Genomic DNA, 15677 nt, shown 5'->3' with positions numbered 1-15677 from the left:
GAACAACAATTCCGAGGAACAATAAATCATGCAGTTATCGCTGCATACATCTATTACCTGATAAGATAAACCAACCCCAGCTACGAGTTTTTGAACCTCGTAGTATGAACCTGGAGCTACATTATCCTCAGGTAGAATACCTTTAACAAAATTAGCTATCGCATCCACACAGTCTTCAGCCAAGTTATAATCTGTTTTAATGCCCATCAGTCTCATAGCAGATGATAAAGCTGAATGACCATCTCTGCAACCTTCGTACAATGGTTGCTTTCCAGCATCCAACATTTCATAAAATCTCCTAGCTTCTGCATTGGGTAAATCTTCCCCTCTATAATGATCATTTATCATCTGCTCAGTACCTACACCATAATCTACATCCGCTCTAATTGGTTCTTCTAATCTAACCGCTGGCTGAGGTTCGCTAGTACTACCAAGTTCATAATCAGTTTCCCCATGATGATACCAAATTTTGTAACTTCGTGTAAACCCACTCAAATATAGATGAGTCCAAACATCCCACTCTTTAATAACTTTTCTATTTTTACAATTAGAGCAAGGACATCTTAACTTACCTGTTTCTGCTTCCGGTTGTCGGCGAGCTACCCTCATGAACTCGATTATACCTTGATTGTATTCTTCCGTAAGCAATCTCGTGTCCGGATCCAAATGAGGTCGATCGATCCAAGAACGAAAATAATTTGAAGAAGACATGTTTTTTTGGAATCAAATTCGTAATAGTAGGAGAGAAGAAGAAGAAATGGAGTGAATGAAGAGGAAGAGGGGTGGCTGTATTTATAGATGAAATCCTCCCGGCATACTGAGGAAATTCCGAGGGAAACCGACATTTCCTCGAAATTTCCTCGCCATTTTTAAAATCCCCCAACGGCTCTCCCAACAGCTCTCTAACGGCTACAAGATGTCGTCGAAATATTAAAAATATCCGTTGGTTTTTTCCGACGAACGAGGTTTCCTCGGTATTCCCTCGAAAAATACCGAGGAAGTTAATCCTCCTCGAAATTTCCTCAAAAAATATTGAGGAAATTTCGAGGAAACCATATTTCTTGTTTCCTCGGTATTTCCTCGATTTTTGGTCAGAAATTTCCGAGGAACTTATTTTTTCTTCGGTATTTCCCTCAGAATACCGATGTTTTCTTGTAGTGTAAGAAACCCTGTTGTAACCGCATAATTGTGCTCTAATATTAGAAGAAGCATATATAGACAAAGAAAATAAAAGAAACACATAGACGAAGAAAATGTGTTGGTAGCAAAAGGGTAAAAAAATGTGACACACAAACAGACAGGGTCGCCGGCTTAACTCTAGGAAGAGCCCTTGGGCAAAGTTATATTTTGGGCCTATAATTAATTAATTTTAATATTATTATTAAAAAGAATATTAGTTTTTTTTTAAAATAACTAAATTTAATATTTTTATTTTTATTTTAAATTTAAAAAGCTTAGATTACCCTATATTCTAAATTTTATTTCAATTAAACACCACAAAAACAAAAACAAAAATTTGGTTTCTTATAGTAAAAAAAAAAAATCTAGGCCTCTAATATTATTAAAAACTAGAATTTAGGTGGGCTCTGGGGCAGGTGCACTTCTTACCCTCCCCATTAACATGGTCCTGCAAACAGAGATGGTAACACACAATTTTACAACAAAGTAGAAACAAATGCAAAATATTATAATTTGCTTAATAATAATGCGCATGACTGGGTTTCAACAAAGGCTGAGATCACATATGTTGCATTGCGGTATTTCAAAACAACTTCTCCAAAGAAATTTGATATTTTTTGGTGTGAGGTACTAACCTTGATATATAAGAATATGAGTGATTGTTTAACTGCAGTGACAACACAAGAAGATGTGAGATTAGTTGTCTAAAATGCTTTTAAAAGGTATCAATATACGACAGGGGCGGATCTAGAATCCATTTTCATCCGGGGCAACAATATATAAGATAATATATGATAAGAGACAATTTAAAAATTCTTTGAAAATTAAACTTTATTTCACAAAATTATGGAGAGCAGTTGCCCCACCCAAAATCTCTCTCTCTCTCCTTTAGGGTGGCTGCGCAAGGAGGTGAGGAGTCCGTCTTCTCAACCACGACTAACCTCTTTGGTGGCGGCACATGTTGAGTTAATAAGGACTTTTGGTTGATCTACGGCTACCCTGATCCGCTTTGCTTTCTAGTGGAGAAGTTGGTTATGCCTTCCTGATGCAGGTTTGATAGCGTGTGGCAGCTCATGGTTGTTTCTTCTCCAATAAAGCTCGACCTGTTTGGGGCGTGTGGCCTTGGTCTCGGGTGTAGTTGCTTTTTCATGAAGCCCACTGTCTAGGAGGACTTAGCAAGCTGTTTTTGATGACCTGATCATTAAAAACTGGTCAGCGGATACAACTAACTCTACCGGGTCCAGCTCTCGCTATAACTGCGGGTCGATTCTATCGCAAGCAACGATTTTTTCACGATGTCTCCTTTATGTACTATGATTGTGTTTGTAGTCGTTTATATGTTTCCTTAGGTCTGAGTTTGTGTTAGTTTCTTTCGGATTGATCTGCTACAAGTCATCTTTGTCAATTCTGTATAAAATTCAAAAGCTTGTAATGAAATATTAAAATGTGTTTGTACAAGTCACCCAAAATTAATAGATAGCATGAGATTGTTGTTCTTTCAACATTCCTGGTTGATCATCAAAAGATGTGGTAGATATGATTGATAATTTACAAGGATCTGGAAAAATTGATAAATAATTGTATATGAAAAATAATTTTCTGATACCGAAGATGACTTAACTTATTTGTATGATGAAATTAATTAAAATCAATTAATATTTTAATTGTTGGATATATTAATAATATCAAAAGTATTATGTCAAGATTTGTTTTCCAGATCTGGTCTCAGAAACACAATCGTGGTTTATTTTTAAAATATTGATTTCAAATAACATTTTAATGACACAAGAAATGTTCCACATAATTCAGACAAATAACTCATGCGAGAAAAATATTAACGACTCTGATGTCGGACCAGAAGTTAACCAACACCAAAGCCATAAGAAAGGCACCCAGACAAGACCATAAACAAGGAGCCTAAGAAAAAAAAAATCAATAAGTCCATAGAAAATCTCATTGAACATGAAGAAAGTAAACAAGTTCAGAAACAAGGAGCCTAAGAAAATAATTCAATAGGTCCATAGAAAATCTCATCATACTTAATGAACATGAAGAAAATCATAGAGAAGCTGCTGTAAGAATATTTATATTCTATATGACCTGTGTGTCTTTCGGTGTAATTATAAAGTTCAAGTTCATATTAAAGTTAAGAATTCTGGTATTAAAGATGATATCTTGATGGATCAGTTTCGATTAAAGAAATTAGAATTCAGGTGTTTTGATATACCCCCTCCTTTACCTTAATTTGTGAATGTCCTTCATCCTATGATCATAAAGATATAATATACATTTATGTATGTATATAGTGGTGGTGGTTATGAGTGAAGGGTTGTGTTTGTTCATAACATACTTTCTATTAATATAAATAAGAGCAGTGTTTCTCCTTATTCGATGATGACAAATAATTCTCTTAAAACCACGTAATAGAAAAGATTTAAAGGAGAGTGAGGAGGATTAGATTCTTATCCATTAGAGAATCATAAAAGGGAAATGTCTGAGGGAGAAGAAGTCAATCAGTATTTCTCCTTATTCGATGATGACACATAATTCTCTTAAAACCACATAATAGAAAAGATCTAAAGAAGAATGAGGAGGATTAGTCTTATCCATTAGAGAATCATAAAAGGGAAATGTCTAAGGGAGGAGAAGTTAATCAGTGTTTCTCCTTATTCGATGATGACAAATATTTTTCTTAAAACCACGTAATAGAAAAGATCTAAAGGAGAGTGAGGAGGATTAGATTCTTATCTATTAGAGAATCACAAAAGGAAAATGTCTAAGGGAGGAGAAGTCAATCTACATAACCTCTCAAAATCAAGGTTAGTAACTTTCTTCTTGTCTAAGAAAATATCAGGGTTTGAATTAATCTAAATCTAGATTATGAACTTGGGATAGATTTCATAATAGCAATCATAAAAGTTAAACTTACATTTGGTATCAGAGCCAATCTAGATCTAACTAATTCACTGTAATTAGTTTTCATGGGTTCATGAACATACATGGTTTAATCTCTTTTTTATTAATCAAGGAGAAAAAAATTAGAGTAATCTTTAGTTTGATATTTATTTACATAAGTACCATGCTGACGTGGTGACTTGAAAGCCATTCTTATTTGAATTTAATCATTTTGCACTAGATTAATTACAATTGTTTGTCATTGGTATCATAACTTATAATTAATTATAAACTAAGATAAGATCCTATTAATACATCGAGTCTGAATAGAATATAATTATTATGTTGAAAGAATTCTTAACAGAATAATTAATTCTTAAAAAAGTAATTTTTTAACGGATGTAATTTTAACAGATTTTTTCTATGCTACTTGGCAAAAACATACTGCCTATATGGTTTACATCCGTTAAAAATAAAGTATTCTTTACTGCTTATCTATATAGTATGGGGATTGTGGACACTGTGGATAGTGCAACGATAATATTTTCCTATGCATACTATATGATATTCTTAAAACAATATTTTGTATTTCAAATAGTAACACAGTCATTTCCTGTTCAATCATGCTTTTCGCTTGATGCAATTTTCAAAATTTGAAATACAATTTTTAGTAGGTGTATATGTTTTTATTTTTTTCTGCTAACCAGAGTACACCTTCATCATATTAGCCATTCCAAGTTACAATCAGCGAATAAAAATATTTTTTTTTGTATTTTTTAATATTAACCGATGTATTCCATTTTTTAGGTTAATATGCTTTTGTATATTTTAGCTATTTCATTATACTCCTTTTTATAAAATAATTATTCGAGTACTAAATTATATTGATAGTTTCATGCTCCTAAATTTCAACGTTACTGTGCTAATTAGTAGTGATAGTTCAAATTGTTTTCTTATTATCATTTAGATGACAAGGTTTTTGGAAAATCCATCGATTCATATTAGCATTTATGTGATTACTTGGTACTTAATAGGAAACAAAATATATATCATATATTGTTATGCATTATTTTCGCATATTCACGTAATTTAGAGGCTCACATGATTGGTTGATGTTAGTACGCTTTCTATATTCTCACGTGATTGTGATCCTAGAATCATATAAAGTGAAGATGAATATTGTGCCAATCACGCAAATGTATAGAAATGGAAAGTTAACTACAGTTATGTGAGCAATTATTTTGGGTTATAATTGAGAATGTGTACCATAGGGGATATGATCAAAATTTTAATTTTAAAATCTAAGATACATGTAATAAGTATCGTATATTAATCATTAATTACTAAACGTGTAAGGTTTCACTATATAAACAAGTCTACACCTTGATAAAAAATGCTTTCAAGTTACAGTTCTCTTTAAAAATACATTTTCAATTCTTTGTGTTTACAATGACAGATTTTGACATGATTGCCGATTTAAATCCTAAAAAGTCTATACCGAAGATATTACTCTATTTGCAGGTTCACACAGATCAAGTGTTTGGCCTATGTAAATATTGCTAAACTGTTATATGATTTACGAAACTACAAGAAAACATGCATTAGGCATGGATGTTTGGATATCCGTTCCACTACAAGAAAACATGCATATAATGAGAAAAACGTTTACGGGGAAATATAGTCCTGGTAACTTTACGAGTAAATTACAATGAGTTTACGACGAAAGTTAATTTCGTCGTAAAGTGGTAGTAAAGTTACAAGGAAACGGATTTGTCGTAAAGTATATGTAAATTTACATCAGTTGTATGAGGAAATAGAAAATTCGTCATAAAGTCTTTTCGTCGTAAAGTGGTAGTGAAGTTACAAGGAAACAGATTCATAGTAAAGTATATATAAATTTACATCGATTGTACGAAGAAAGAGAAATTTCGTCATAAAATCTTTGTAACTTTACAAGGCTTTTACGACCAAACATGTTACCGTTATTTTTAGTGAAAACGTGGTTTAAATTTGTTTCACCTAACTGATTTTGTTGTAAATTAGTTGTAAAATAGAGGTTAGAGAGTTGTAAAACTCTAGTAAATTATTTTCTTGTAAATATGTTGTTATATCTTAACCTACCAAACTCGAAAATGTTCATTTCATGCATACGAGTATGAGAGACGGCGGGCAACAAGTATCTATGAAACATGTGTGAAAGGCAAAACAGACTTCTACGAAATCTTCCAGGAAATTATTGAAGTGAAATTTCCAGGTTTATTGAAACTGAAATGTGTCCTCTTCAAATTTGACAGTGATATGTTGTGTTTTTGGTCCATTATAACAATGTTTTCCAAAAGTGTTTTGAGTCTTTATCGAGTCTTTTTAGTCATTTTTGAATCATTACAGGTATGGAGTTTTATTGGATGGGAGATGGACCAGTTGGAGCAAAAGAGGCAGAAAACAGTGTAATCTGGTGATTTTCACGTAGAACAGTCTGATGGCTGTTCCCGATCGAGCGGAGCACCCGAGTGCATGTTCCAGCGGCAAAGATTTTTATAGAAACTACAACTTATTTCGGGATTTGCCCTAATCATTCCATTTTTCTCTCTGGCCGCCAGCAACATCCATATCTTCTTTTTCCTATTTTCTATTATATTCTACGCTATTTGGGACACAAGAGACCAGAACCTAAGACTCTATTGTTGGGATTTTGCTACTTTGTAAAGGAAGAAGGCTCCATCTATCTCACCTAAAGAAGATCATCTTGAACCCTCTTTTTTCTATTATTTTATGTAGTATTATTCAGTATTGATGCTTGTGTTTTCTTGTGTCATGTCTAGGTAGTCAGCTTAGTTAGGCTAGAGTGTTAGATCGTGAGCTAAACATAGATAAGTATCTATCGATTGTCTTCATTCATAACTGTTATTATTGTTTGCATTAAACTGACCGCTTAATGTATGAACTTAGGTTTAATAAGTCTCCTTCGCTTTTATGAAGAATATGGTTCGTCAAAACTTTTACGAAGAAGTTAGGACGAATTTTCCATTACGACGAGCATTTACAACGAAATTCTCTTCCTTGTTAATTCATCGTTACTCTCCTATTACGACAAATTAATAAGGAATACCACCCTTGTAATTAATATATTTTCTTGTAGTGTTCTGGTCAGATAGGAAATTTTGGTTTTTCAGATATTTCAGTATAGAAATTTAAAATCCGTTTGCGTATTTTTATATATCGAGTCAGATTTGGGTATTTTTAGTGTAGATTCGGTTATTCCGGGTCAAGTTCGGATAAAAAGATCAAATTCTTCTTATATTTCAAAATTTACAATTAATTTAACAGATTAAAAAAAATATGTCGAACGATCAATAGGTTCGGAAACAAAATTTTGAAAATAGAAAAACATTAATTTATCGTTTTCTTGAAAATTGGAATGCAATTTTTGTTAGTGTATGAATTAAAAAGCTTAACATTTATTTTAAGTGAATAGCAAATCAATTTTTCTGCAATATATATATATATATATTATATGATTTTGATCTATGTAAAATTTTAATATAAATATTTTAAAAATAATAAGAGAAATAAACTAAAAATATAAAATTAACTATATATATATATTTGGTTATCTTCAGATATTCATTTAAGTTTGGATATTACCTGTTCGATTTGGATATCCAATATCTTTTAATTCAATACCTATTCAGGTATTTCGTTAGTTCGGTTCGAATTTTGTTTTATGTTTTTTGAGTCGGATAAAATGCTTAGCCATCTATCTTATTTAGACAGAAACATTCTGTTGGACCTAACATTTATTTTGTAAGTTTTTAAATTAAATACATATTTATACTATATAGTTAAACATACATTAAATCACTTTATGTTTCTTTCTTTATACTACTATCCATGTTTCCAAACAATATACTTATTTCTTTATACTACTATCAATGTTTCCAAACAATATATTTATTTCTTTATACTACTATCAATGTTTTCAAACAATATATTTTTATACTACTATCAATGTTTCCAAATAATACAATAATTAATCTTAGTTATTTTATATCTATCATTTTCTCTTTAAAATTTTGTAGAAACGTCATAATTTTAAAGTTCACTATCATAAATTGCAAAATAGTAAACTTTAAAATTCCGATTATAAGATTACAAATTATGAAGCTATTACAATTTAAATCCAATTAGATTACATATCGGTCATCCATCAGTTCAATCGGTTAGTCTCAGATTTTAGTGATTTTTTAATATGAATATTTTAAAAACATAAATTGAATTGGCAGATCTCTGGACTAACCGGTATAATCACAATCGGGTTGAATTTAAAAATACTGATTTAAATGAAAAAATATTTTAAATACATACTCTTTAAAATTTACCAAAATATTTGTTAAATTATTAGTAAAATTTTTCATCGTAAAATATTCCGCACCTCAAAAGCACGGATCAAAATCTAGTGTATCATTATATCACGTGCGTGATTCATTCATTTAGTGTACACCAGTCTAGAGGTCCCACCAGTTCATATTAAATGAATGTAGACGCGAAACTGATAAAGACACATCACTGGAAACTAGGTATAAATGTCTGATCAAGAACCTAGATGATCAATATCATTATCTGATCCGGTTCCTCCGTCGTAATATAACATCTCAGCTTCCGGTTATCTTAGGTGGCGGTGATGGCGGCAGCTCATGGACTGGTGGTCCAGAAAACAGAGGAGGAGTGGCGTGCGATCCTTTCTCCTGAGCAGTTTAGGATTCTTCGACAAAAAGGCACTGAGTAAGTTTTCTTTTTTGTTCTTTCTTTTTTGGTTCGAGTCTTATAACTCAAGAATGCCTTGTTTCTCAATTAATAGATTAAACATGGTAATTAAGCTGCAAGGCAAACATATAAAGAATATTTTTTTGACTAAGACATATATAGAATCTTTCTTTTTTTGAAACTTATTTATAGAATTTTTAAAAGGATCGGTTTTCACGTTTTGGTGAAAATGTTTCAGAATAGCAGGAACTGGAGAATATGACAAGTTCTTCGAGGATGGAATTTTCAGCTGTGTCGGATGCAAAACTCCTCTCTATAAATCTACCACAAAGTTCGACTCCGGATGTGGTTGGCCAGCTTTCTTTGAAGGATTCCCTGGTGCCATTAACCGAACGGTATAGTTTCTCTTTATATGTCTTTTTGGTTTAATTTCATGTGTTTTTTGATAACTGAAAACTATTTTCTGTGTTTCTTGATTTGATTCTACGTTTATCATCAGCCTGATCCAGATGGGAGAAGAACAGAGATAACTTGTGCAGTATGCGACGGGCATTTAGGCCATGTTTTTAAAGGAGAAGGTTATGGTACTCCTACCGATGAACGCCACTGCGTTAACAGCGTTTCGATCATCTTCAACCCGCAGAAACCACCTGAGGAGGCTGAGGATTGATCATAAAACATAATCAAGAAAAAAATAAGTAAAATGGCCCAATTTTAAGTTTGTAATTGGCAAATTGAGCTACATCAATGTGATAAGGGCTTTCCCAATTAATTATTTGCAACTTTACCATTACAATAAAAACATTATTATTATTATTATTATTATTATTATTATTATTATTATTAGAAAAATGGTATATTAGACCAACTTTAAATTTGTAATTGGCAAATTAGGCTACTTAATTCAAGTTTTAGTTGGTAAAATAGACAATTTTGCTTTTCAGCCTACATGATGTCAGATAAGGGCTTTACCCAATTAATTATTTGCAACTTTGCCAATTCACTCTATAATCAATCAGATTGACTGTGTTGTTTAGTTCTCCGGTTTGCTCAAGTGAAATAATTCAGACTAATAACGTTGGATCATCTTTGTCAAAATAATAATATTCATATTGGACATTTCTCCTACTATATTATATGTTCAACGCTAATCCTATTAATATCAAAATAAGTAAAATAAAAACAAAAACAAAATAACAGAAACGGTACATATACAAGACATGCAATTTCAAAAAAAAAAGAATTAAATTTGTGATCAAATTTCTCATTTCATAATTGTTTCAACTCTTTTAGTTAAACCTGGTTATACGCAGATATATCACTGTAACTTTCTGTCAACACAGATATAAAACTCATCTTGGTATTTTCAACACTATAATACATATATCTAAAAGCTGGAAGCACGTACAAAAAAATATCTTGAAGAAAATACAGGGTCATAACAACAAAATTGAATGAACAATTGGTTATCTAAGAAAAATAAAATAATGGTTTATTTATTTTTCTGCTTTAAACAAGTCATAAGGTCACTCTAGCTTCATACGAAAAATGTGATCAGAAATAAATGAGAACAGAGGAAAAAGCCCAAGGGAGTAATCAGAATTCTTCAGCAACCCTAATTCTCTCTCGAACTCATCACGCACTCAGGTTGTTTACTCTTTCTTCTAAGTACTAATCTGTTTTTCTAGACATTGTATGTAAAAGCTAAACGATGTTATTTAACTGATTTTTAACTATTTTCCAGAAGTTCGTGTATTTGCATTGTTTGTTATAATTAATGGGCTGTAACCCGAATGGTTGTAAATTCGCACACGAGGTCACTTTCTTTAAAGAATCTTTCAACCATATTTCGAGTCTTGGGTTACACGAAATCACTTTTTAGGATAAAATAATCGAAGTCTCCGTATTATTCTAGGAAAAGGCAGATGTATATGTACCGGTATGGGGTTACGTGTCCCCTACTAGTAGAAATGATTGCTTCAGCTGTAACTGTAGAAATTTTAAGGTAGAATTTAAGTTGTAGAATTTTTTTTGATTTAGATTTAAGTGATGTAGCTTTAAAATTTATTACTACAACAATATATTTTCTACATAAAGAAATGGAGCTTTAGAAAATAAGGTTGTTACAACCATTTTTTCTATTTTTTGTTGTAGCTTAAAAACCAACATAAAGCATGATTGGTGATTTTATAGGTTATAGATAAAAATTAAAGTTAAAGTCACCTCCTACAATTCAACCAATCACACCAAGTATTTGGTGATACTGGTTTCCGTCACAATAGAATCTCGTATACTAAATTTCTTAACTATTCTGTTTTTTTACCAGCAGCTGCTAATGCTACGAATTCTAATTCTATAGTCAAACTTGTAATGCAAGTTTGACATTTAGAAGCCCATAAAATAGCACCTTTCTCTAAGCAAAAACATCAAACCCAAGCACTTATAGAAGAATGATCTTCTATGTTGGTAATCCAACTTGCATCTAAATATTCTATGTTCTTATGTATTTTTTTATAGATTTTTTACATTAAATATGTAAACATATATAAACTCATGAGGGTCTAAATGAAAAAGGCTTATTTGTGTAATAACCATAATTCAAATGTAAATTAGGTAAGTAACAATAATTTTGACATAATATGATCTTATAGAGTTTATTCCATTTTCTCCCAGTTTTATCCTTCTTTTAAATTGGTTCCCAGTTACACAAAAGAAAAGATATCAACAAAATGTATGGTAGCGATGATTGTAGATCCTAAAATCTATACTAAGTATTTGATAGTGTTTGAGATGTGAAACTGGGGAGAAAAATGATGTAGACAACAATATCCTTATAACAAAACGATTTAAACAGATTCCGTTTGACAAAAATTGACTTTTATTGATTTGTGAAGGTCGAATACAATAAAGACATGGGATCGAGAACTACAATTGAGATCGAACAAAAAGAAGATCTAAGGCGACTTCGACGAGGTCGAAGTGTATTGCAAGTTCTCTCTCTAGGGATTTTCATGTGTGTTTCCTCTTGTCTTGGTTTTCTTCTTAGATGACTTGGTTCCACGATCTTCTCAGCTACTTCCTCAATCTTCAGAACTTCCTCCTTATTCCCCAAGTTCGTCGAAACTGAATTATGGGCCCTTTATGTTGTGGGTAGGGGTGGGCGTTCGGGTATCCATTCGGGTTCGGTTCGGATCTATTCGGGTTTCGGGTTTTCAGGATCAAAGATTTCAGCCCCATTCGGGTATTTCTAAATTTTGGTTCGGGTTCGGTTCGGATCCTTGCGGGTTCGGTTAACCCATTTAAATTATTTTTAAAATTTTAAAATTCATTATATACTTTTACTTCACAAAATCTATAAACAAAATAATATATTACATATAAATTTGAATAACATGTGTCAAAATACCAAAACTTAACATATAAATTGGTTTAATTTGAATATTTGGAATGAGAATCAATATATATTTTAAATATTATTGGTGTTTTGAGTATACTTTAACTATTTAGACATGTACTTTTGACTATTTGTATATATTTTTCAAGTATTTTGGACAATTTAAAAGTATCATATATTTTTTGATGCCTTTTAATATACATTAAATCTAAAATTAGTTAATATATAGGTATATTAATCTATTTCGGATACATTCGGGTACCCAAAATATTTCGGTTCAGACCGGGTTCGGTTCTTTAAATACCAAAAATTTGAACCCGTTCGAATTTTTTATCAATTTTGGTTCGGGTTTGGTACTACTTTTTCGGATCGGATTCGGTTCGGTTCTTCGGGTTCGGTCTTTTTTGCCCAGCCCTAGTTGCGGGCCTTGCTTTGTTTGTCCTCTAGTTTTGGCCCGTCTTAGTCCGGCCCGAAGATCGTGCTCATTCCCCTTTGGTCGAGTCTAAATCACTTGATGGGTTTAGCCTTTCGGCCCATTTAACTTGTGGTCATTTTTGGGTCCAACATTTGTCCCCCAACCTTTTTAGTGATATTCGACTATTCGAGCATCTAAAAGGGTGGAAACATGATCTTGTTTCACATCGTTAACCGCAGGCTTCGAGAAATGGTACGCCATGTGCCCTAATCTGACGCAACCTGTCGACCACTTGCAGATCGTGTGGTTCAGATTTTCGTATGTGGATCGATCATCATTTACGGTGCTTTGGGAACTATTTTTGACAATTTAAAACTTCTTCTTCTTCACTTCGAAGTTCTTTCTCAGAAAATCATTTTGACGTTTCTTCTCTTCTTCTTCTCCTCTCTTTTTTTTTTACTCTCAATTTTTTGATGGCAAATTGAAAATTTTGGTCTGCATCTTCCCACAATCCTTACTGGTGATCGTATTGATGAAATTTATGAGCTATGGGGAGTCAGTTATGAGGTCTAAATCTCTCTTCCGAGCCCGGAGAGACTCCTGAAAACGTAAGGCCCGGATTCTGCGGAGCTTATAAGTCACATTTAAAGGACGGACTTTTGTTGCCAAACAAAAAAGAACGGAATTTTTTCATTTCCGATCCCTCCCTTCATACTCGACGCCCTTGCAGAGCTCGGGATGACCTTTACCCTGATGTGTCCAAATTTCTGGCGATATTACTTGACTTTGTTGGTTCGAGCCAGAGAAGAAGTTCTCGAATTTGGTTTGAATGAACTGAAGCAGCTTTGTATTCTAAAATGCAATAGCGGTTTTCTGGGCACGGTGCTTCGTTCCCCTCGTGCAGGTCGCACAGTTGTTGACGGCATTTCTGGTAGGGATGATCCATGGAGAGAAAAGTTCATCATTTTCACGGTAAACCAAGCCTCTGTCGGTGACTTCGACATCAATTGGATTCCTCGGGAATGGAATGATGAAGTTGGTATGTTTGTTTTCCCATATCTTATTGAGGCTTATTGGGTTCTATTGTTTTAATTCATCTTTCCCTCCATCTTTTTGGGCTGCGCCTATGACTCCTGCATTTCGGGGAATGATGGAGGTATTGCGTCGAGGTCGTCCTTGATGGCTTGCTTTCTATCTGGCCCGTCTTCAGGACGCCTACGACCTTCGAGCTCCCCTAATCGAGATGGTAAATCTGGTGTCGCCAAAGCAAGCTCGTCAAAGCAAGAGTTAGTTTCATCGACTTCCGTTTTTTACAATTACTTCTCTATATGCGTGTTTATGGCTTCGTAGGGATTAATGAGCGATAGGCTTCATCGGAGAGCCTTAATGTATCTTCCGAGGCCGAACCCTCGGAGAAGACCCGAGAGACTCGAAAGGGGCCAGTTCTTCGTTCGAGATCACAAATCCAGTCGCCTGAATTCATGGCAACACTGGTCTCGATTGCTATCCTTGCTGATGGTAATCGAGAGGACATGGTTATTTCGGTCGGATCAGTAGGCGATCGACCTCAAGTTTCCGGGGAACGTAATGTTCAGAGGAGGTTCCTAGAAGCTGTCCTTTCGAACAGCTCGACTTCAGCTAGGCCGAGGATTCCTTCTCCGGTGCGAGGTCATGGGGAATGAACTATTCATCAACTTCGCGCCGAGCTGGAGACCGCTCGTGTTACAAGTTTGCAATATATGATATACCATGGATTTTACCTGTTTTAACCATGGTATACTAGTATTTTATTATATATTTAATCTGTTTTCTAGCCTGTTAGGTATGTTTTCAGGTTTAGGAGCATTTTGTGAGAAAGTGATGTTTTTGGAGCATTTTGGAGTACAAGAGATGATATACCCGAGTTGACCATTCAAGACTAAGTCGGAAGTCAACATTACGATTACAATCGATCTATACTCATCCTGAGTCGTTGATCGATGTAGCTGAGAAGATCTGCGTACTAGAAGATTATAATCGATCGATACACATCGAGTGTTGTCGATCGATATCGAGGACGAAATGGTTTAGCCGACTACTTCACCAAGACTTCACCAAATTACGAGATTGCCCCTGACAAGTTTTTAAGCTAATGGAAATGCTTAAATATTCCTGCTAAGTGTTTTTTGACGGCAACCTTCGAAAGAAGCAAGCTTTTAACAACCCTCAAAGCAGAGTGTGAGAGAGAGACTAGAGTTTTATTTGTCTTGAGAGATTGGAGAGATTTCTCATCTCCTTTTGTATTTCTACTTTATTCTATCTATGCAATTCTTTCATCTATCTATTGTTATGAATTGCTTAGCTATGTCTGAGTAGTCTACTTGTTAGATCTAGGGTTCAAATAGGTTTGTGGGATTAGCCCCAAACTATAATTGCTAAGTTGTGATACTCATCAAATGGATTGCACTCTATGCTTGTTTTAGATTAGCTAACTAGAACATAGATTACTAGAATCTTTGATTATCTTGAATTATCCATTTGAGCTTGTTTGTCTCCCGTTGAGAAGAACAACAGTTCCTCCTTGAGACCTTGTGGTCATATTCGGCTCGCGCCTAGGCAGATCTAGAAGCCGTCCCGACAGGTGAATCGATCGGCGCCGCGAAAGGTGTATCGCTTGATATCTTAAAAGGATATCGACCGACTTTTTTTCTGTGTCATCATGCGAAAGGTGTGGCCAGAGATCTAGATAATTTAACCAGTGATACTTCACTTGAGTTAAGCGGTTGAGATCTATAGTATCATGCAAGGAACTTGTTAAAGCATTTATAGAGATTATAATCTCCATTCCTGAATAGAAACCCTATGTCTAGCACTATTTATCACATTTAAACAACCCATCATATTGTTAGTTAGAGCAACTACCTTACTCATTTTGGGAATTGTTACTTTTATTTTCATCATATAAACCAACCTTGCCTAGGATTAATTAGTAGATTTTATTTAATTGGTTCCCCAGCTCCTCGTGATTCGATCCCTAAGTACTACAGCTGT

The 15677-nt window shown here is 33.7% G+C and overlaps 1 protein-coding gene across 1 annotated transcript; it reads left to right on the top strand.

Moving 5' to 3' along the window:
- The first annotated feature begins 8653 nt into the window (after positions 1 to 8653).
- LOC130509867 (peptide methionine sulfoxide reductase B5) lies at positions 8654 to 9678 on the top strand. The gene is made up of 3 exons (XM_057006148.1): positions 8654 to 8856; positions 9077 to 9233; positions 9338 to 9678. The coding sequence occupies exons 1-3, from the start codon at positions 8756 to 8758 to the stop codon at positions 9506 to 9508; spliced, it is 429 nt and encodes a 142-aa protein (XP_056862128.1). The 5' UTR covers positions 8654 to 8755; the 3' UTR covers positions 9509 to 9678.
- The last annotated feature ends 5999 nt before the right edge of the window (positions 9679 to 15677 follow it).

The sequence above is a fragment of the Raphanus sativus genome, chromosome 3 (genome assembly GCF_000801105.2).
Source record: "Raphanus sativus cultivar WK10039 chromosome 3, ASM80110v3, whole genome shotgun sequence".
In the NCBI taxonomy this organism is placed as follows: domain Eukaryota; kingdom Viridiplantae; phylum Streptophyta; class Magnoliopsida; order Brassicales; family Brassicaceae; genus Raphanus; species Raphanus sativus.
Note: the sequence above shows the minus strand (reverse complement) of the source record. Positions and strands in the feature narration are given on the sequence as shown.